General features: G+C 38.9%; 1 protein-coding gene across 2 annotated transcripts in view; it reads left to right on the top strand.

Moving 5' to 3' along the window:
* SCARB2 (scavenger receptor class B member 2) overlaps positions 1-23199 on the top strand; it is a 93366-nt gene that overhangs the window by 33712 nt on the left and 36455 nt on the right. For both annotated transcript variants that reach the window (XR_016308756.1, XM_089663732.1), the window contains exons 3-6: positions 3126-3273; positions 6346-6546; positions 11029-11120; positions 19058-19177. Coding sequence is in view for 1 of the 2 variants with exons in the window: in XM_089663732.1 (XP_089519858.1) it covers positions 3126-3273; positions 6346-6546; positions 11029-11120; positions 19058-19177 (561 nt within the window). In the remaining variant the exon portion in view is untranslated. The remainder of the gene's footprint in view (positions 1-3125; positions 3274-6345; positions 6547-11028; positions 11121-19057; positions 19178-23199) is intronic.

The following is a 23199-nucleotide window of genomic DNA, read 5'->3' as shown; positions in this document are numbered from 1 at the left end:
TGATCTCCTTCAGAACCAATAGCAGTTTCATATACCACAGCTTCTGCTGATGCTGCTGCCCTTTGAGTCTACAGGACACCCATACTTGCTTCAAGCTCTGATTTCTGCCTCATGGAGTTGGCTTCTAACTCCGTTTTCTGCTTCAAGGAGGTTGTTTCTAACTCTGCTTTCTGCTTCATCAAGTCAGCTTCGCTTTGAACGTATAAGGCCTCTGTTCACACTGCCTCTGCCTTTTTTCTCACTCTGAGGCATGCACAACTGGCTGATGATCTGATGGAATGCACTGGATATCTGCAGCCAGACATGTGAGACCTGGTCTCTGAAGTTTGATGCGGAATGTCCACTCTCCTATCTAGATCCATGATGTATGAATTAAAGTGGAGTAGTATGAATTAAATGTATGAATTAAAGTACAGTTTTCATGTAGATTCTTTCACTGGAGCTTCTTATCTTCGCCTGTTTAAATATGCCTTTTTACTGTGAAGGTTCTATATCTTTGTTTGTATACAGACACCTTTCTACTGTGAAGCTTCTCTATCTTCTCCTGTATACAGATCCAATTTTACTAAGCTGTCCTACTAAGGGTTAGAGGACACCTTGCTTACAAAACTGACTGAATTTACTTCTGTGAATAGTTCTGCAAAACTACAATACAATCACATAAACTGAAATTAAAATATGTTTGTACACATGCCTCTCACAAATGCCTACACTGAATACATTTATGGCAATCACTACCTACAAATCACATTGAATACATTCAAATGTGATTTAGCTATGATATCTGAATTTGTTAGTTTTTTTTTTTCCAGCCAGCTGGCTGAATAAATTAAATAAAACTAACAGTGTATGGCCAGATTTATACCACGAAATTCTAAAATTACAGAAATTTCAGATGTAGAAAACTGCTGTTATTCTTACTATCTTCCATAAAAGTGCAGAACAGCATTCTAAATCTTTTCAACAGCTTCAGTCAGATTTGAATTTAGGCCGGAAACTCTGTTATCAATATTTATAGCTTTGTCACGCATTCCAGGCTTACATAATTTAAACATTGGTGCAACTCCTCTATTTAATACTTTTGTCCAAGCAGACAATTCCAAAAGTCTCATTTATCGTTCCTTTGCTCAGCTGTTTACTAAATTTCTGCTTAAATTCCCATTACTCTGCAAAAAAAAAAAAAAAAAAAGGGAAACGGATCTTGGTCCCCCAATGGACGACATTTGGGATTAAATATTTCAGTCTGTGCTGCTTGTGTCTTTATCGCTCTTTCATAAGCTGACGCAACCTTTTATCTTACATAGAGTATATCCCTTCTTTGAGTTATTACATAAAATAGGACTACGTAATAGCTTTTGTAAGGAATTCTGATAGGTCTGCTTTCGCAGTGCACTAAATTAGAGATTTTAGAAGAAAGTAATTGCACTTTCTGGTGCAGCACTGATAACTGTATTCTGGCAGTGGAGGAGTCCCCCTGCCAGAATACAAGCTCAGAGGAGAGATTCACCCATCCAGCTTGAATGTGTGTGGATGGAGGAATCTGCTTGGGTTTTTTTTTTTCTTTTTTTGATCAACCGACTTGCTATCCTTGTATGACTCTCCAAATGTTTTAAGATCCTAGATAAACAGTCAAAGTGAGTATATGGTTGTTCCTAAGTTCTTTAAAGGCAAATGTAATTCTATTGAAGCAATGTTATGCACAGTTCTCAAAACAATATTCACTTCTGTATATACCCTGTAAAACTAATCCTCCAAAAAATCCTTTTCTTTGGTGAAGTTGTCTAGGTCTTTAACGATCACAACAGGATGGCTACCATCATAAATGTATTTGTGAAAAGTCCTCCTCACACAAAGATAACAACATTTACAGAGACCATAAGACTTCAATAAGAGAGTAACTGAGAACTTTCTTTTTCATAGGATTCTGTCACAAGTTATCCTGCAGTTTCTTGTTTGTGTATTCTTATCTCCTTGCTGCAATGCTGTTCCTGATCCCTTTCACATGTTTTTCTCTGTACTTACCTATGGGCGTCGTCTGCTGTTCTCTGGGTTTTATTTCCTTCCCTTCCATCACTTCCTGGCCCGCCTCCTTGTTTGCCTGCCTATATAAGACATGCTCAGACTAGGCCACTTTGCCTGGGCACCTGCCTAGTTGTCTGAGAGCCTGTGTGTTGCTATTGCCTGTATCCTGCATTGACTACTTATGTACCGACCCCGGCTTCGTTCTCTGACTGTGCTTGTTTTCTGCCTGTCCTGACCTCGGCTAACCTATCGGATTCCGTTTGTCTCCTCCCATGGTACTCTGCTCCCGCGAGCGGTATCCTCATCTTCAGCTGGGCGTACCTGGGGGCCACAACCTGGTCCTAGCCTGCTTCTTCACCAGAGCCCCTGATGGTGGGGATGGACTTGCAGCAAGCTGGGACCAGGTCGCGGCCCCCAGGTACTCCCAACTGAGGATGAGGAGGCCGCTTGTGGGAGCAGAGTACAATGGGAGGAGACAAATGGAAATCTGATAGACTAGCCGAGGGCAGACAGAAAACAAGCACAGTCACAGAACAAAGCCGGGGTTGGTACACAAGTAGTCAATGCAGGATACAGTTAGTAGCAACACACAGGAGCACAGACAACTAGGACGTTGCTCAGGCAAAGTGGCCTAGACTGAGCATGTCTATATATAGGCAGGCAAACAAGGAGGCGGGCCAGGAAGTGATGGAAGGGAAGGAAATAAAACCCAGAGAACAGCAGATGACGCCCATAGGTGAGCACAGACAAAGCACACATGTGAAAGAGATCCGGAACAGCATTGCAGCAAGGAGGTAAGAATACACATACAAGAGACTGCAGGCTAACGTGTGACAGATTTCCATGAATATTAAATCCACAGTCATATAGGAAGACATACAACATGAAAGTAATTGTATACAGTATATATGTGCACTGTCACACTTATTCCAAAGTGCCCTTAGCTGCACCTAGGATTAAAAGCCTCCTCAGACAGTCTGCATAATATGCATGAATATACCCATTATTTTGTTCAAAGTGCTGTCCTTTGAAAAAATATATATTTGTACCACTTGATCTTGAAATTAAGAATTGTGTGTTTTCTTCAATCTCTTTTATTGTAGTGAGTATAGACCTAAAGAGAATATTATGTTTCTTGAAAATGGAACAGAAGTGTCAGCTGTCAACCCAAAAACATACGTATTTGAAGCTGGTCTATCTATAGGAAACCCAAGTACTGACTTAATACGAACTGTCAATATTCCAGTTGTGGTAAGATATCAATTTCAAACTAAATAATATATATTGCACAAATAACCTATAAATGAAGAGCAAAATATTTACTTAGATCATGTTTGTGTCAAACATACCTCCACTAAGCTCTATTGCAGACATGAAATAAATCAACAACAGTGTTAGCATACCAACGTTTTTTATCAAAAAGCACATATTGCTTGTAACAGTCATACACAAGTCAAAGGTTGAGTAATTAAGAATCGAAGTGTCACACTGTAATCAAGTCCAGACACAAGATTATTCCAATAATATAATTGGAATGAACTTGTGTTTAGACTTGAATATAATGGTGTGGCTTTTCAACTCTTAATTACTCATCCTTCCCACAACCCAAGGTGATTGTGGAAGCCATACAGTGTGTAGATGTTGCCAGCCCAAAATTCAAACTTTTTATGCTTACACATTTACGGCAAGATGTGATGATAACAATTACAAGGATACATTACGAGGATACAAATTAATCACACAAAGAATCCTCAGGTTTCCAGCACATCCTGTCCAGTTTTTCTAAGCATACAAAAGTGAAACACTGCAAAAACATGCATGTGGCTAAAGCTATTTTTTCCAATTTTGAATGGAGCATAAAAGGATTTTTTTGTCAGTGTCCTTCAGGTTATTTGTTGTTTCCACCAGTAAAACACACCGCAATAAAGATACCTTTTGATGTTGTTAGGTGGAAAGTTTAAAACTTCAAATTTTTTTTGGCCACCTGTGTCCAAATTGGGTCCATGTCACAGTAATGATGTTGGCAGCCAGTGACAGCCATTAAAAGAGCAGGAAGAATACTTGCGTGCTGCTATGGTGTTGCTGCTTTGTTGGCTGAACCACCGATCTGTTGCATTGTCAATGCTCTTGATCTAGCAAGTGAGATTCTGCAGCTTTTTGGCCAGTGAGGGAACAATGCTGGAGGGTGAGCAGTCTCTTAAGCAATCTTGTTGCTAGTGATTTGCTGACAAATTACAAGATTGCTAATTTGACATAGGATGGAGATTTTTATTTTTTTTATCGCCTCCCAAATGGAACCATGACAATAAAACCTGATAGTGGGTCTAACCCTTTCCAGCTTTGTTCAAATCCTCCTCCTTTGCTGAAATATTTGATTTACACATATTTGGATATAAGATGATTATCTGCAAATAGTCAATTCGTGTATGCTCTTTTTGAGGCTGACAGATAATCATTTGATTGTCAAATGGCCAGGGTGCAAATGGAGTGTTATGAAGGTTGAATTAGAGCATGTCCCCTCCCATATCCATGACTAGAGCATGTATAAGGGAGCAGACCTACTCCAGTATATACAGTGCTGTGAAAAAGTATTTGCCGCCTTCCTGATTTTTATTGTTGTGTTATATATATATATATATATATATATATATATATATATATATATATATATATATATATATATATATATATATATATAAAATCTTTTTTATATTTTTTTTATATATATATATTCTTCACACTTAAATGATTCAGATCATCAAACAAATTTTAATATTACACAAAGATAACCTGAGTAAATGCAAAATGCAGTTTTTAAATTATGATTTCATTTATTAGGGGACAAAAGCTGTCCAAACCTGCTTTGCCCTATGTGAAGAAGTAATTGCCCCCTAAACCTAAGAGCTGTAATTAAGTAATTCACTGCAATCAAGCGTTTGCAATAACTGGCACGGAGTCTTTCACGTCACTGTGGAAGACTTTTTAGCCCACTCTTCTTTGCAGAATTGTTTTAATTCAGCCACTTTGGAGGGTTTTCAAGTATGAACAGCCTGTTTAAGGTCATGCCACAGCATCTCAATTGGATTTAAGTCCAGAATTTGACTAGGCCACTCCAATAGGCCACTTGTTTTTTTTGAGCCATTCAGAGGTGGACTTCCTGGTGTGTTTCAGATCATTTTCCTGCTGCATAACCCAAGTACACTTGAGCTTGAAGTCACAAACAGATGACCGGACATTCTCCTTCAGGATTTTCTGTTAGAGCGCAGAATTCATGGTTCCATCAATTATGGCAAGTTGTCCAGGTCCTGAAGCTGCAAAGCAACCCCAGGCCATCACACTACCACCACCATGTTTGACTGTTGGTATGATGATCTTTGTTCTCTCTGTTAGTTTTACGCCCACTGTATTGGGATGCACACCTTCCGAAAAGTTCAACTTTTGTCTCATCAGTCCACATAATATTTGCCCAAAAGTCTTGGGGATAATCATTATTTTTTTTGCAAATGTGAGATGAGCCTTTGTGTTATTTTTTTTCAGCAGTGGCTTTTGTCTTGGAACTGTCCTATGGATGCCATTTTTGCCCAGTCTTTTTCTTATTGTTGAATCATGAACATGGACCTTATCTGAGGAAAGTGAGGCCTGCAGCTCTTTAGATTTTGATTTTTATGACCACCTGGATGAGACGTCGTTGTGCTCTTGGAAAAATTTATCTGCTGGCAAGGTTCACTACTGTTCCAAGTTTTCTCCGTTTGTGGATAATGGTTCTCACCATAGTTCACTGGAGTCCCAAAGCCTTAGAAATGGCTTTGTAACCCAGACTGATACATGTCAATTACTTCGCTTGTCGTCTGTTTTTGAATTTCTTCGTGGTATGAGGTGTTGCTATTTGAGATCTTTTAGCATGCTTCACTTTGTCAGACAGCTTCTCTTTAAGTGATTTCTTGATTCAACAGATCCACTTTACAAAAATGTGATTAATCACAGTACATTATTGATTTAGCAATTACTTTTTCACATAGGGCCATGCAAGTTTGGACTGCCTTTTTCCCTTAATAAATTAAATCATTTAAAAATTGCATTTTGTATTACTTGGGTTATCTTTGTGCAATATTAAAATTTGTTTGATTTGAATCGTTTAACAAATATGGAAAAAAAAATCAGGAAGGGGGCAAATACTTTTTCACGTGTGTATGAATTCTAGATAAAAAAAAAACATATCTGTATATAGAAAGACTTAACTCTTTGGAGGATTTCAGTGTAAATAAAAAAAATAAATGTGCAAACATTTTCTAATCATTGCATTGATGTTCATTGTTACTTTAGACTCTGCTGGAGATGGTCTTAAAAAACAAATATGCAGATTTATTAAGACATATAATTGAAGGAATACTGGAGGCGTACAAGGAAGGAATGTTCACCACTCGATCTGTTCATGAAATGCTATGGGGATACAATGACTCCCTTCTTTCCTTGGCTCATAGAGTGGATTCCAACATCAGTGAGACATTTGGATTGTTCAACAATGTAAGTTTTATGTGTTAAAAAAATTAACAGACATTAAAATTTTAATGATAATGTAATGTATTTGACAGTTCTAAAAACAATATACAGTACATTCTAGATTGCATTCTTAGTCTCAACATGCACAGAAATTTTCCAGTTTATGGAAGAGTAATCTAAGTGCTAGCAGGTTCCATTTGAATGGCCAATAACACACTGCGAGTTTCAGCAGCAGGAATCGTGTGGCTGGTATTGACAGATGGTGTGCAAGTAGCTGTGGCCAACAACAGCCTGCCATTGCATTATATGGGCTCAGCGGCTGCAGCTATTCACACACCTCTGTCAATTCCGGCTTCAGGAATCCACAGAGGCACCCATCTCTTCTGGTCCCTGAGAAGGAAATTTACTGAGATTTCTCGACTAATCATAAGGGTCTGAGGAGGGTGCGGAGTGTGAATTGAAGTGTTTTATTATAATTTGATGTCAGTTTCTGTAACTGTGTCAGTATTTCCACATGCCTATGTTTTACAGTGAGACAACCAACCTACTATTGCACGCCATTTAATCATGATTTGATAGACATCAAACGTGATATGGACTTGATGCAGATTCTCCTTAGAGATGGAATGTATCTAATCCACCTCCTCCACCTTGTAATATTGGGATGTTTGGTCTTAAAATTGTTTATACATTTGGGTGGATGCTTGTTATTAGCATAATTGTATCATCTCAGCATTAATGAAGTATGTATAAATTTTGGACTAAAATGTCTTTTCCCTTTTAACTGCATTTTAAAATATTTAAAATCCACATTAGTAATTGTTAAGGCTTTATGAACCATACATTTTACAACAAGCTTAGTAAAAGACTTTGCTTATTAGTGCTCTGGCTTTGCCATACATCTGCTAAGAGCTGCTCATGATAGTCATTTAGCCATTTATGACAGGGCTTATAAACCCTGCACAGACCTGCTAACTGGATTTAGATAGCCCCTGATTTGGCTCAAACTGTATCAATGGAATTTTATGATTTTTTTACAATCCTTTTTACTAAGGAAGATTAATGGGATTTATTACAGCCTGCTTGCATCTGAAGCTCATCAGTTCAATCTTACCATTTTTAGCTGAATTTTAAATCTGAAAAAAGTGCCACTGATCAGTATGACAACCAATTATCGTGTTGAAAGACTCATACATTAGAACTTCATCTTTTAGAGAATAGGCCTTACACTCTTATCAGAATTTGATATGATGCAGAATGTATAGATGACTCCATGACTGAGCTGCCAGGCTTTGAAGCAGAAAAACAACACTAAACCATGATATTTTCACCACTATGCTTCACAGTTGTTATGGGATTCTGTCTTCAGTTTGTGGCAAACTTATCTACTGTTACTTTGACCCCCAGCTGTTGCAAAGCTACCCCACAAGTCCTTTTTTTATTTTCTTGAAGATTCCTTTTTGGGCTAAATTTGCTAAACTGGCTTGTCCTGGACAAATTAGCAGTTGTTTGAAGTTTACTTCACTTGTAGATTATTTTTCTTTCATAGGAAAGATTGATTTTAAAACATTTAGCGCTATTTTTAAATCCCTTGCCAGGCACATCTATAGCTAAAGAGAGCTCTAATGACCTTGGCATAATGACAACACACATGTCAGTAGCAAAACACTGGCACCCAGATATCTGAAGTTTAAATAAGGCAGATTCCCTTTGCATGCTCCCTAAGGAGGTTCTAATTATGGTCACCTAACCTGAAATATCTGATTCTAATTTCATTGATTTAAAGTGGTTGTAAATGTAGGGGCGCACATACATTATGTCATAGATTGTAAGCTCGAAAGAGCAGGGCCCTCGAACCCCTCGTGTATCACATTGTATTGGTATTGTTCTGTCACATGTTCTGTCCCCCTTTGTAATGTACAGCGCTGAGCGAACTATTGGCGCTTTATAAATACTGTATAATAATAATAATAAATAGTTCAAATATATTCAAAAAGTTCAAGATCTAATATTTCAAATATATCGAAAAAGTCAACTATTTCCATGGGGTGTACTTACTCTTTTTTTTACCGTAAATCACAAGTGTGATAACGATATATGCAGTTTCACTGGTATTTATGCATCTTACCTCCAGTAAAAGAATTCTGTTTTCAGGGCCCCATGCAACTCACTTTATAACTGCAAAGAATAAATTCATAATAGTCAAGATCTTAGAACAGCATCCCCTTTGCCAGGATACATTATCTCATTTAAAATCCATAGATGAACTTGTTTTGGAAATTTTTAATACATTTGTTAGATGCTCTTTAGTATGGTCATCCTTATAGTTCAAAAAATCATGATACATTTATGTAATCAGAGTATATAATTCTCACACAAAATTCTCCGGATGGTGACTAGTTTGCTTTTTTCATAAAAAGACTGTTTTATTTGTTTCTTTACACGATACTAAAGGCTCATTTTTTTTTATTTTTTTTTTTTTTTTTTTTAACCACTTGCCCTCCTGAGGATTTACCCCCTTCCTGACCAGGCCATTTTTTTTTTTTTGCGTTCTGGTGCTGCGTTACTTTAACTGACAATTGTGAGGTCATGCAATGCTGCACCCAAATTAAATTTACATCCGTTTTTTTCCCACAAATTGAGCTTTCTTTCGGTGGTATTTGATCACCTGTGCATGTTTAATTTTTTGTGCTGTAAAAAAAAAGTTGACAATTTTGTAAAAAAAACCCAATATTTTTGATGTTTTGTTATTAAACATGTCCAGTAAAAAAAAAAATCAAATTTCAAATTAATTGGTTTACGTGAAAATTATAGCGTTTAGAAGTGGCGGTATCGATACTGGAATTTTTTTATTTTTACTAGTAACAGCAGTGATCAACAACTTATACAGAGACTGCGGGAGGCATTCTGACAATGAGGGGAACTGACTTAGTGTCACTGACATCTCCAGTGACACCAATACAGTGATCAGTGCTAAAACAAAAAAAAGCACTGACACTGTACTAATGGCACTGGGCAGGAAGGGGTTAACATGAGGGGCAATCAAAGGATTGACTGTGTGCTGTTTCACAGTAAGCTTTGTGTGTGTACTTCACTGTAATCACGAGCTGACAGGGAGGAGAACTGTATTATTCACATACAGTTCTCTTCCGTGTTGGAGATCCTCGGCAGTCACCGGGCACTGGTGAGTAATCACCAGCCGGGACCCTGTACTGTAGCTGCTGACTTTTAATAAACACACACTTACCTCTCGCATCTCAACTGTGGGCACCAGGCTGTGACAGCTTGTGGCTTTACAGCCTGGTGCCCACTGTGCATGCACGAGTCGCGTTGTGCATCCTAATTGGTCCAGCAGTCTTCCAGGACCTGTGAAAGTTCCCAGGAGACTACGGGAGGGATGAGGGGGCTGAACTTCAGGCTCACTTCGCCTTGGCGAACTGAGCCGGAAATGGGAGCGGGTATCTGTCAAAAACAGGTATTTGATCCCCCCAAAAGGTGCCAAATATGGCAGTGTGGGGGGGGGGGGGAGGCAAATAAGCGGAGCTTCTACTTTTGAGTGGAACTCCGCTTTAATACCTAATATTGTTATGTAATACACAGAACTACAGTACATAAAATTGATCAATAATGATCAACAATATTAATAAGGATAAGCAACATTCAAGAATCACCCAGTGTACATAGCAAACAGCCAATATATTACCTAGACCCAGAAGTATAGCAGTACAATAGCATAACGGGAGATTTACTAAACCTTGAGGGTGAAAAATCTGGTGCAGTTCTGCATAGAAACCAAACCGCTTCTAACTTCAGCTTGTTTAATTAGGCTTTGGCAAAAAAAAAACCTGGAAGCTGTTTGGTTTCTATACAGAACTGCACCAGATTTTGCACCTTTCAGTTTTAGTAAATACCCCCCACAATGTCATAGACACAGGGTACACTGTGAGGTTAATTCAGGAAAGGAGTACAGTTTTAAAGTAGCTAAGAGAAGCTTCAAGCACCCAATCATGTGCATAGGAAACGCCTTTTTTTATTTCCTCTGTACACGTTTGAGTGTTCACAGTGAGCACAGGTTAAGATGGCTAAGTGAAAAATGTACTCTTTTAATAAATCACCTGACATAAGCCAGTTAAATGAATTCCTAAGAATTCACCTGTAACAATTTTAATTCCATCAAGTTCTCCTACATACATATTTATACATATGTATGGAAGATGTAGCTATTAGAGAATTTTGCAGGGCTTTGCATTTGAATACATTCACTTGAATTGTTATAGGTATATTATTTAATAAATAAAATTGTAGTCAGTATCCATATTTATTGGAGTGGTGAATTCGTATGAATTAAAAATTGGTATTTTGTTTAATAGTGTTTTATGGTTTTGAATCCACTGAGTTACAAATAGGTGGAGAACCTGTAACAGTTGTTGGGAATTTTAGTATTTAACCCATAGTGTATGCCCTTTTGAGACTTCCAGTTTATTGCATTTTCATGTTTCTTTACAGATGAATGCAACAAATGATGGGACATATGTATTTCTCAGTGGATCAAAAGGATACATGGACTTTACTCGGATTGTGGAATGGAATGATAAAAGGTAATAACTGTTTAATTAATTGGCTGTTGTGATTTTACACATTTTTATTTTTCATAACTGTCCAGTTTTAAACAATAAGTTAAAAGCCAGTTGCTGTCTCGCCTCAGTGTTATATAAAATGTTTAATTTGATAGCCACTGTTGACATATCTGTGTCAAATATGACCAGGTAACAACCTATCATCATATTGTCATATTTTATCATTTTCTACCCCATTTTATTTTTTTTTTATAATTTTCTAAGTAAGGTTGAACATGCACAGTCCACAAAAGGCTTCAAAAACCTCACCATCAATTGTTACAGTCAAATCTGTGTGTTTCCACTCCTATTTCTCTGCATTAATCAGCTCATAACAAATCCAAAGGATAAAAAGTTTAGCTGCTGTGATAGAAAAGGAATTTCAGGTATGCTCCGTGTAATCTGTGCTGTTAATGAAGATGTATGTAGCTGGTGGAGCAGCTAGTGTTAGCCTGAAACAGGGAGTGCTGCTACTGGCAGGATTTCCAGGTAAGAAACTGCAATAGACCCCTGTCAGAGGTCTACAAAAGCACAAAGACATACCTGTCTACTGGCGCAGTTGCTAGAACTTAGAGTATGTAAACCCAACATTTCATATTACTGAAATGTGCCCACTGAACCATGTACTTGTATGAAAAAGTATACTGTTCTTTGTATTGCTTCCTTTGTGTGATATCCCTGGTGATCCTGCAAGTTGCTCTGCATTCCTATTAAAACTGACCACATTAAAGTGATACTAAATGTTCATATTTTTTTTTTTTTTTTTTTTTTAAATAACAAACATGTTATACTTACCTGCTGTGTGCAGTGGTTTTGCACCAAGCAGCCTGGATCCTCCTCTTCTCCGGTGCAGGCAGCTTGCTATGGGGGCACCCACTGCTCCATTCACACATGGAGCCTCGGCTTGGTCCTGCCCCCTCTTTCTCCTCTTTGACTGAATGGCTGTGATTGACAGCAGCAGGAACCAATGGCTCTCGCTTGCTGTCTCAGCCAATGAGGAGGCAGTCGTGCACATTGCTAAATCTCTATGAAGTTCAGGCAAGTATTGAGGGGGCTGGGTGCACTGCTGTACACCGGTTTTTTACCTTCATGCATAGAATGCATGAAGGTAAAAAAAACCTCGAGCCTTTACAACCATTTTAAGCAGTAGAACACATTGTGGTGAGTTCTCTAACTATGCTGGGAACTCTGTGTGCTCTCTTCCAATGATCAGACTTTTCCTGACATGCAATGCCCCCCCCCCCCAGTCTTTCACTGGGGATATGAGTGTACTGCTGTTTCTCCTCCCCCAGCTCTTATGCAGCTGAGAACAGAGGGCATGTGATCAGTTATAAAAGAGGGAAAAAATGTATTTATAATGTTTGGTTTTTTTTATATCTTTTTTTGCCTTTCATTCCTCTTTTAAACTGAATGGATTGTTTTACAAGGCGAGGGTTTCCAATCATTGTAAGGCTGTAACAAAGATTCCTGCACCATTCTGATTCCACATATCCAGGTGTGTAGAATACTGTGTCCCCCAATGCCTGCTCTTTCTACTCCCAACAACCCCTATTGTGTCTAATAGTAACTATGGGTCAGCATGAGGAACTATAATGACCGGGGGGGGGATGGTACGCTATTTGACAAGCTCAATGAGTCAAATCGAATCGGTGGCTGGGGAGTCTGCTACAATGTGGATTTTAAGCAGTCAGGCCAACAAACAGGTGTGTCTGAAGCTGTTTTCCTTACAGGCTTGTTCCTTTGTAGACTCTTTTTCCCCAGTTATACCAAGGTGGATGCTGCATCTGTCCCCCCGCCAGCTCTAAGTGTGAGAACTCAGCGAACAAATGACATGATTGCTGGAGCGCTAGGCTGTGGAGGGGTAGGGAGCGACTGGCTCAGGCTCTCAGCATCTCGCTGAGAAGCTGAGCCAGGTCTAGCCTCTGGGGTGGATCCCGACTTTGAAGTCAGGATCTTTCCCCAGCCTGGACTGGCTGAGTGACATCAGCCAACAGCGGGCTTCAGCCTGCTGTCAGCTGAAAATGGGTCACAGGAGTGCAGAATGAACTGTACTTCTGTGATCCACAGGAGAAGTACAGCCAAAAGAGCTTTGGCTTTATTTCTCCTTTTTAATGACAGGGTGACTATATTTACAGGTGTGATTTGTAGTATCCAACCACTATATACTATTGGCCAGCATAAAAGATTTTAGGTGTGGCAAACCAGTGCTGTAAAAAATCAGTCATCTAGTAAAGATAGGGACTATAATACATATTCATATTTCCATATCTATCAGTAACGATCATGCACTCATTTGTCACACTGTCATGTGGTTGTGAATGAAGATAAAAGAAATTTAAAAGGGATGACTAATACATAAAATGAAAGTCCGCGTCTGACTCTAGAACCATCCATTGCACTTGGTTAGAATAAGTACTTAGGTTCAGCCATAGCCCAGGTTAGGAAACATTGTACCTTTTGTATTTGCCATTCATTAAAATGACTGCCTAATCAAAAAAGTCAAAGTTCAGTCTGTTCCAAAGCTTACAGAAAACACAAAACACAAGTGAGGCAGCTGCCAGTTTACACAGAGACTACATAATCCTTCTTGACCTTATCAACAGTGGGAAGATTAGTTCTCAGAATTAATCACTGTACTAATAAATTTTTGTAACTGTAAGACTGGCCATAGACTAAGTGAATTTCTTTCCCGCAACCAGGTGTTGCAGGAAAGAAATTAATTCAATAACGCAATAACACAGACAGTGTTGACAGGGGAATCCCTCCCACAGAGCCATTTTATTCTCCAGGTTTCCTCCGGGCAGGGGAAGCCGTCCCCGCCAGGAGAACACAGTGATTATTGCTAGCGGCTATAACAGCCACTAGCAATAATTGCATGTAAAATCTGGCAGGCTTTCTAGCCTAACCTACTTTCTTTTCTCTCCTCTTTATCTCTCTACGCCTGATAAGACACTGGGATTGGGTTTCCCCTATACGATAGTGAACCTCCATTGTTCTTAGCAAGGATCATATTGACCATTATATATCTGTTACTATAGCAAAGATTTGGAACATGTAATGTCTTCCTATGTATAGTCCTAGGAAGGTAGTGGAGGTTATACCCTCTCACCTCCCACTGTCTAAGCTCATGTTCAAAACAAGTATACTCTGTTTGATGTAATGTTATTGTTATTCATGCAACATTTTCAATCAAACCAAAGTTATCAAAAAAATCTGGCAGGCTGGATGTACCCAATTTGATCGACTTGGGTACTTTCAGCCTGAATACATGGTTTGAATCTTCCTGCTGCAGCTGCCGAGATTCGAACAGCATATGGCCGGCTTAAAAACCAAGATGGTAAGAACGATTGCTACCCATTGTTGTCTACTTTTGTAAGTTACAAAATATGACCAGCCTTCGAATAAACAATCTACTTTTAAATAGTTAAAACACAAATCAATGTGTGACCTAACAGAATCACTGAATGACATGTTATGGTAAAAAAAGTACTTTTTTGTTAACATAATAAAAAATCATCATGTCACTTACAGCCTACAGAATGAATACGTGGTCTTAAGGCTACCAACCTTGTGGGTGTTTGCAGTCTTAGGTGCTGCTGAGAGTCTCCTGTTTCCAGTAAGATAAACCCTGTACATTGGGGTGTCCAACCTTTTGACCTTCCTGGGCCACATTGGAAGAAGAGCAATTGTCTTGGGACACACATAAAATAACCTAACAAAGGATAGCTGATGAGCAGAAAAATTCGGACACATTATAAATTGGGCAGATTATAACTTAACAATCATGAATATAGATAAAACTTCATTTTTTAAAAAAAAATATTTTTAATTCGTAAAAAAGAGCAACATAAAACTAGTGCAATACTTGACACAGTTTTGGATAAACTAACGCATCAATATGTGGTTCGAAGGATGTAGTAGCAATTCTCAATGAATTCTTAAGGTGCTCATCAAATATTTTGGTTCTAATTTTGCCCTTCATGTGCTTCATCTTTGAAAATAGTTGCTCACAAATATAGGTGCTGCCAAAAACTGATGACTTGAATAAAGCATGATGGTGAAGAGTGGAAGATTTAACTTTAGGATGATATAACTTATAAAAGTCCAGTAGAAAAATTCAACATTATTAGATTCACGATTTTGTGTTGGCCCACATTCATAGCTATCTTTGACACCTCTGCTGTACACTGAAAATCAGAGCCTGTTTCTGTAATAAACAAATACATGGCTGCCCCATGTACATAACTATATATGGTTTTAAAACATTACTGTACATTAACTTGATATCTAGTAACCAAACCTGACCAGGAGTAATGTAAAGATACCCATAGACATCAGAAAAAAGTGGGTTTGGCTGGTACAGTATGAAAGTTTTGGAAGAGTTGTGCATCTGCATACGTTTTTGACCTACCAAATGAATAAGACAGGAAGAAAATATACAATGATTCAGCTTAGCTGGAGAAAGAGAGTAGCAATCAGCCACCGAGGTCAGTTGCTATTTTCCCCTGAGGTCTGCTTATGCTCATATATATGCATTTTTAAATGGCTTCATATTGAGGGCTTTCAGTAGTGTTTCCATTTAATCACGGTACTAATAAATTTTTGCAACGCAATAACAGACAGTGCTGACAGGGGAATACCTCCCACAGAGCTATTTATTTATTATATATTTATATAATTTTAGCAGAGGGCCTAGAGAATAAAATGGTGGGTTTTGCAATTTCTTTGTCACACGGTATTTCTGCAGCATGTTTAACCTCTTGGAGCCGGCCACACGCAAATGTGCGGCCTCCCTGCACCTGGGCCTTGACGCCGAGCGGCCGCACATATGCGTGCAATTAAGAAAACCATATGTGCTGGGACTGAGCGCCCTGCGCGCTCCCAGCACACATGTCTGGTACTCACAGAAAGTACCTAAAAAATCTCCATAAACAATGGTTTAAAAGCCCTTACAGGTTACTAGTTTGGAGTTACATGGAGGTCTGGTGCTAGAATTATTGCTCTCAAAGTGATGTTGGTGGCGATACCTCGGGTTATTTGATCGCCTGTGTGGTTTTTATTTTTTGCGCTATAAAAAAAAAAAAGACCGACAGACAATATTTTTTACTTTTTGCTATTAAACATGCCTAGTAAAAAGATTTTACAAATTAAATTTCATCATAAATTTATGCCAAAATGTAATAAAAAAAAAAAAGTGTAAATGAATTGGTTTACGTGAAAGTTATAACGTCGACAAATGGCAATATAGATACTGGAATTTTTTTTATATACTAGTAATGGCAGCAATCAGCGACTTATAGCGGGAATGTGGGACTGCGGTGGCATTCTGACACTGGATGGTAACTGCCACTGATATCCCAATGATATACAGTGGATATAAAAAGTCTATACACCCTTGTTAAAATGTCAGGTTTCTGTGATGAAAAAATCAAGACCAAGATAAATCATTTCAGAACTTTTTCCACCTTTTTAATGTAACCTATAAACTGTACAACTCAGTTGCACAACAAACTTAAATCTTTTAGGTGGAGGGAAGTAAGAACAAAAAACTAAAATAATATGGTTGCATAAGTGTGCACACCCTTAAACTAATACTTTATTGAAATACCTTTTGATTTTATTCCAGCACTCAGTCTTTTTGGGTATGAGTCTATCAGCATGGCACATCTTGACTTGGCAATATTTGCCCACTCTTCCTTGCAAAAACAGTCCAAATCTGTCAGATTGTGAGGGTATCTCCTGTGCACAGCCCTCTTCAGATCACCTCACAGATTTTTGATTGGATTCAGGTCTGGGCTCTGGCTGGGCCATTCCAAAACTTTAATCTTCTTCTGGTGAAGCCATTCCTTTGTTGATTTGGATGTATGCTTTGGGTCGTTGTCATGCTGAAAGATGAGGTTCTTCTTCATGTTCAGCTTTCTAGCAGAAGCCTGAAGGTTTTGTGCCAATATTGACTGGTATTTGGAACTGTTCATAATTACCTCTACCTTGACTAAGGCCCCAGTTCCAGCTGAAGAAAAACAGCCCCAAAGCATGAGTCTGCCACCACCATGCTTCAATGTGGGTATGGTGTTCTTTTGGTGATGCGCAGTGTTGTTTTTGCACCAAACATATCTTTTGGAATTATGGCCAAAAAATTCAACCTTGGTTTCATCAGACCATAACACATTTTCCCACATGCTTTTGGGAGACTTCAGATGTGTTTGGCAAAATTTAGCCAGGCTTGGAAGTTTTTCTTTGTAAGGCTTCCATCTTGGATCCAAGGCTTCCATCTTGCCACTCTATCCCATAGCCTAGACATATGAAGAATACGGGAGATTGTTGTCACATGTACCACACATCCAGTACTTGCCAGATATTCCTGAAGTTCCTTTAATGTTGCTGTAGTCCTCTTAGCAGCCTCCCAGTCCAGTTTTTGTCTTGTCTTTTCATCAATTTTGGAGGGACATCCAGTTCTTGGTAACGTCACTGTTACGCCATATTTTCTCCACTTGATAATGACTGTGTTCCATGGTATATCTAATACCTTGGAAATTCTTTTGTACCTGTTCTCCTGACTGATACCTTTTAACAACGAGATCCCTCTGATGCTTTGGAAGCTCCCTGCGAACCATGGCTCTTGCTGTAGGATACGACTAAGAAAATGTCAGGAAAGACCTACTAGAACAGCTGAACTTTTATCTGGGGTTAATAAGAGGCAGTTTAAATGATAGCAAGTTTGTACTGACTCCTATTTGACATGATTTTGAATGTGATTGCTTAATTCTGAACACAGCTACATCTCCAGTTATAAGAGGGTGTGCACACTTATGCAATCACATTATTTTAGTTTTTGTATGTTTACCCCCCCCCCGAAAGATTTCAGTTTGTTTTTCAATTGAGTTGTACAGTTTATAGGTCACATTACAGGTGGAAAACGTTCTGAAACGATTTATAATTGTATAATTTTTTTACATTTTTACATCACAGAAACCTGATCTTTTATTAGCGGTGTGTAGACTTTTTATATCCACTATATGTAGTGATCAGTGTTAATAAAAAGCACTGACACTGTACTAATGACACTGGGCAGGAAGGGGTTAACATCTGGGGCGATCAAAGGGTTAACGCTGTACTGTGTTTTACAACATGTGCTGTGTGTTTTTTACTAGAGAAACATGCTGTGTATTTCTCTGCTGTGCAGAGGAATACAAAGCAGCATGTTTCTAATGGCAGGAGAGAGACCTGTGTTTACACGCAGGTCTCTCCCCTGTCAGTGTTGCCCAGCAATAGCCGGGTGCCAGTGGAGAATCTCCTGCCAGGACCCAATGATCGACATCCATAATCGCCAATGGCAGCGCGGGTAGGGTGGCGCGCACGCGTGCCCCCTACCCAAAAGTGCAAATCACATCTATATACATGTGAGTTTGCAGAGCCCTGCTGTCCTGTAGCACTGTTTCTACTATAGGGTGGTGGGCAACTGGTTAAAAGGAGCCATTTTGTTGGAAATAAAATTTTGCTTTGTGATATAAATGCAGTTCATAAAAAATAAGTGATATGTGATTAAAGAGCGAATTTAGTGAACTGTATGGGAAAAAATTATTCCACACCTATGCAAAAGTTATGTGATAAAATAACAAATGAAGTAGAATTGGTGAACCAACCCTATAGACACTGAAGTATAGAACCCTATAGACACCCTAAGACTCCTGAGTATATGCGTACTGTGCGCCATGGCAGTGGTGGCTTAAAGATACCAGTTAGGTAGCAGACTGTTGCCACAATTTCTACCGTCTAATGACCAGAATGTAACGGTTTGTAGCTAGCCTTCAAGATAAAAGCAAAAAATACAACTAATACCTTGCAATAGTTTGACAATTGCGTACAAGACACTACTAGAACAATATAATTTAACAGTCTGCTTATTTTTTTTTTCTCAGAAATCTATCTTGGTGGTCTTCAGATACGTGCAATATGATTAATGGAACAGACGGGACATCTTTTCACCCATTGATAGATAAAGATGACATAGTTTACATGTTTTCATCAGACCTGTGCAGGTAAGGAGGAAACATTTAATATTAATCTTGCAAGATACTGCAATCTATCATTGAACTTGTGTCCCCTGTTGTCTTTTGTCCTATTTTACTACAACTCCACATCTTCTGACTCTGCCTTGAAGAAACTAACACAACAGTTGAGAGGATGTTATGAACTGAAAGTCCAAAGGTGATCATCACGCCTAAAGCAAACACTAACGTTTATTGGGAAACTTGTAGCAAGAGAAATGTGGAGGCTGCCATTGTTTTACTTCTAAAAATGCTAGTTGCCTGGTAAATGATCCATTTCACAAAAAAAGTTTAAATTCCACAGTATTGCAGTCCATTTGACAAGAATAGTTATTCTTGAGATTTAACTAAGCTTCCTTCGCCAGAAAACTTGTGCAGGAACCTGGATGGAGTGGTGTTCACCACATTAAGTAAATAGACCTGTTTTATGTCTGTCTGCACCACTCACACCAGTTTCTATTGCAGAATGAAATAGGAACTTTTTGGGGTTTTGTAGATATTTAACAAAGAGACTGCAGTAGTTTTCATTATAGAAATCCTCCACAGATCCCCAAAAGGGTAGACTTTGTGTGAAGGATGTGAACTGTCAGCAGCCTGCACAGCCCTCCAGCATTCAGCTAAGTGTGTGTGTGGGGGGGGGGGGCTTTGGAAGCAGAGGAATTTGGAGCATGAAGCTCCAGCTGTACTGGTCTGTGCTGTGTCTGTGACAGATATTGCATAGAACAGGGAACAGACTGCTCATATTTAACAAAAGGAGCTTTTTTTTTTTGTTAATTAAGAGCAGCATCTGCTCTAATATGTGTGTTTAGAAAAGTGATATAAGAATTATGCTTGCACTTCTCTTTAATTCCCCTCCTTAGCTCTAATGCAAAGTAGAATTAAACGTATCAAGTTAACTGGTTCCCCAAACCGTTACATTCTATGAATGATAAATGTCATTGTTGCTTGTGATCTCAACTGAACAGTCAAGCCATCAAAAGGCAGGTGTTCTAACTGATCATGTGCAGCACAATGGAAACTTTAGATCAGAGACTAAGGTGACAGCTTCCTTAGCTGTAAAGGCCAAGAGGATTTAGTTCCACTTTAATGTCATAGATCAGGAAATCTCCAAGCTTTTTAAGCAAAGGGCCAGTTTACTGTTCTACAGACTACAGACTTTAGGGGGGCCGGACCGGAAAATGACCCGGCATCAGTGGGAGTAAACAATGCTCCATCTTTGGTGTTAGTGAGAGGAATTGTGCCTCTTCAATGGTGTCATTGGGAGAAATTGTGCCCAATCATTGGTGTCATTGGGCCCCATTCTTGGTATAATTGGGATCCAAAGAGCTGTCACTATCAGTGAAACAAGCCATTATTAGGCTGAAAAAACAAAACAAACCCATCAGAGAGATAGCAAAAACATTAGGCATGGCCACAACAACTGTTTGGAACGGTCTTAAAAAGAAGGAACGCACCGGTGAGCTCAGCAACACCAAAAGACCCGGAAGACCACGGAAAACAACTGTGGTGGATGACCGAAGAATTCTTTCCCTGGTGAAGAAAACACCCTTCACAACAGTTGGCCAGATCAAGAACACTCTCCAGGAGGTAGGTGTATGTGTGTCAAAGTCAACAATCAAGAGAAGACTTCACCAGAGTGAATACAGGGGGTTCACCACAAGATGTAAACCATTGGTGAGCCTCAAAAACAGAAAGGCCAGATTAGAGTTTGCCAAACGACATCTAAAAAAGCCTTCACAGTTCTGGAACAACATCCTATGGACAGATTAGACCAAGATCAACTTGTACCAGAGTGATGGGAAGAGAAGAGTATGGAGAAGGAAAGGAACTGCTCATGATCCTAAGCATACCACCTCATCAGTGAAGCATGGTGGTGGTAGTGTCATGGCGTGGGCATGTATGGCTGCCAGTGGAACTGGTTCTTTTGTATTTATTGATGTGACTGCTGACAAAAGCAGCAGGATGAATTCTGAAGTGTTTCAGGCAATATTATCTGCTCATATTCAGCCAAATGCTTCACAACTCATTGGAGGCCGCTTCACAGTGCAGATGGATAATGACCCAAAGCATACTGCAAAAGCAACCAAAGAGTTTTTTAAGGGAAAGAAGTGGAATGTTATGCAATGGCCAAGTCAATCACCTGACCTGAATCCGATTGAGCATGCATTTCACTTGCTGAAGACAAAACTGAAGAGAAAATGCCCCAAGAACAAGCAGGAACTGAAGACAGTTGCAGTAGAGGCCTGGCAGAGCATCACCAGGGATGAAACTCAGCGTCTGGTGGTGTCTATGCATTCCAGACTTCAGGCTGTAATTGACTGCAAAAGATTTGCAACCAAGTATTAAAAAGTGAAAGTTTGATTTATGATTATTATTCTGTCCCATTACTTTTGGTCCCTTAACAAGTGGGAGGCACATATGCAAACTGTTGTAATTCCTACACCGTTCACCTGATTTAGGTGTAAATACCCTCAAATTAAGGCTGACAGTCTGCAGTTAAAGCACATCTTGTTTGTTTCATTTCAAATCCATTGTGGTGGTGTATAGAGCCAAAAATGTTAGAATTGTGTCGATGTCCCAATATTTATGGACCTGACTGTATGTATAGCACAGTGATGATCTGTCCATGGAGCTCAGCTTTGAGATAAATCCCTTTAACACCTGCTATAGGCCGGGCTGGACACTCGCCATTGTGACTGGGCGTCAAATGGTGTCCTGTCAAAACGAGCTGGCCGTGGGGCCACACAGCGGCGCGATCTATCACTGGCTGTGTCCACTGGACACAGCCGATGACATATCACTACACCGGCCCGTTGCCAGTGTCATGTGACCAATCACAGCAGATCACATGTCAATTGTATACAATGGATGGCTTCCTGTCATGCCATCCATTGTATACAATTGTTCGCTGTGACTGGTCAAGGCAATCACATGATACAGACAGGGTCAATCACAGCCCATCTGTATCATGTGATCAGCTTAGCCCAATCACAGCTAATCACAACAAAAGACTGAATGAATCAGTTTCATTCAGTAACAATGATTTCAAATATCAATGAATTACATTGGCATTAGCAATCATAATGTGTTTAAAAAAAAAAAACCTGATCAGTTGCCCAGAGTAGTTCAGTGTTACTATGGTAACATTGTATTGCTTTGGTCACAGTGTACTGAAAAATAAAATAGTAAAAAAAAGAAAAAATGTTATAAAAATAATAGAAACATTTGAAAAAAAAATACAAATTCAATTATTGTTATTTTCACCAAAGAAGTGTAGCAGAATACATTTTGACCTAAATTTCTGAATACAAATTTTATTTATTTGCAAAATTTTATAACCGAAACGATGAAAAGTGCGTTTTGTTTTTTTTTGTTTTTTTTTTCAAAAATTTCAGGTGTTTTTTGTTTTATTTCGCAAAAAATAAAAAACTCAGTAGGGATTAAATACCACCAAAAGAAAGCTCTATTTGTGTGAAAAAAAATTCTAAAAATGTAATGTGGGTACAGTATTGCATGACCGCACAATTGTCATTCAAAGTGCGACAGCACTGAAAGCTGAAAATTGGTCTGGGCAGGAAGGGGGTATAAGTGCCCGGTATTGAAGTGGTTAATGGAAACATAAAAAAAACACATTTTTACCATACTCTATGCTATCCAAGTCAAAAAAAGACTTTTTGCCTAGACATAAACCTTTAAACATAACTTTAAAGTAGGCCTCCTAATAAAAAAAAATGATGCACTGAATTATGTGTGCATCTGTACTGTCTGTTTTTATTTACTTCCCCATGCAAGGTTCACAAAAACCTAATGCTGCCAGTGAAGTCAACCTAATGCAGTTTAATGTAATGGTGTGGCAATGATGCTGCACTGCTCCTGAATTTAGAGTAGAGTTGCCACCAAGTAAGCTGTGCTTGCTTGTACTACAGTGATATAAAAAGTTGCAAGGCCATGGTTAGTATCATTGTCACAGCTGATTCACAAACCTGTAGCTTGTCAATCAGCACATGGCCACA

The sequence above is a fragment of the Staurois parvus genome, unplaced genomic scaffold (genome assembly GCF_062004578.1).
Source record: "Staurois parvus isolate SC_StPar_1 unplaced genomic scaffold, SC_StPar_1.0 ptg000044l, whole genome shotgun sequence".
Taxonomy (NCBI): domain Eukaryota; kingdom Metazoa; phylum Chordata; class Amphibia; order Anura; family Ranidae; genus Staurois; species Staurois parvus.
This window is presented reverse-complemented; position numbering and strand designations above follow the sequence as displayed.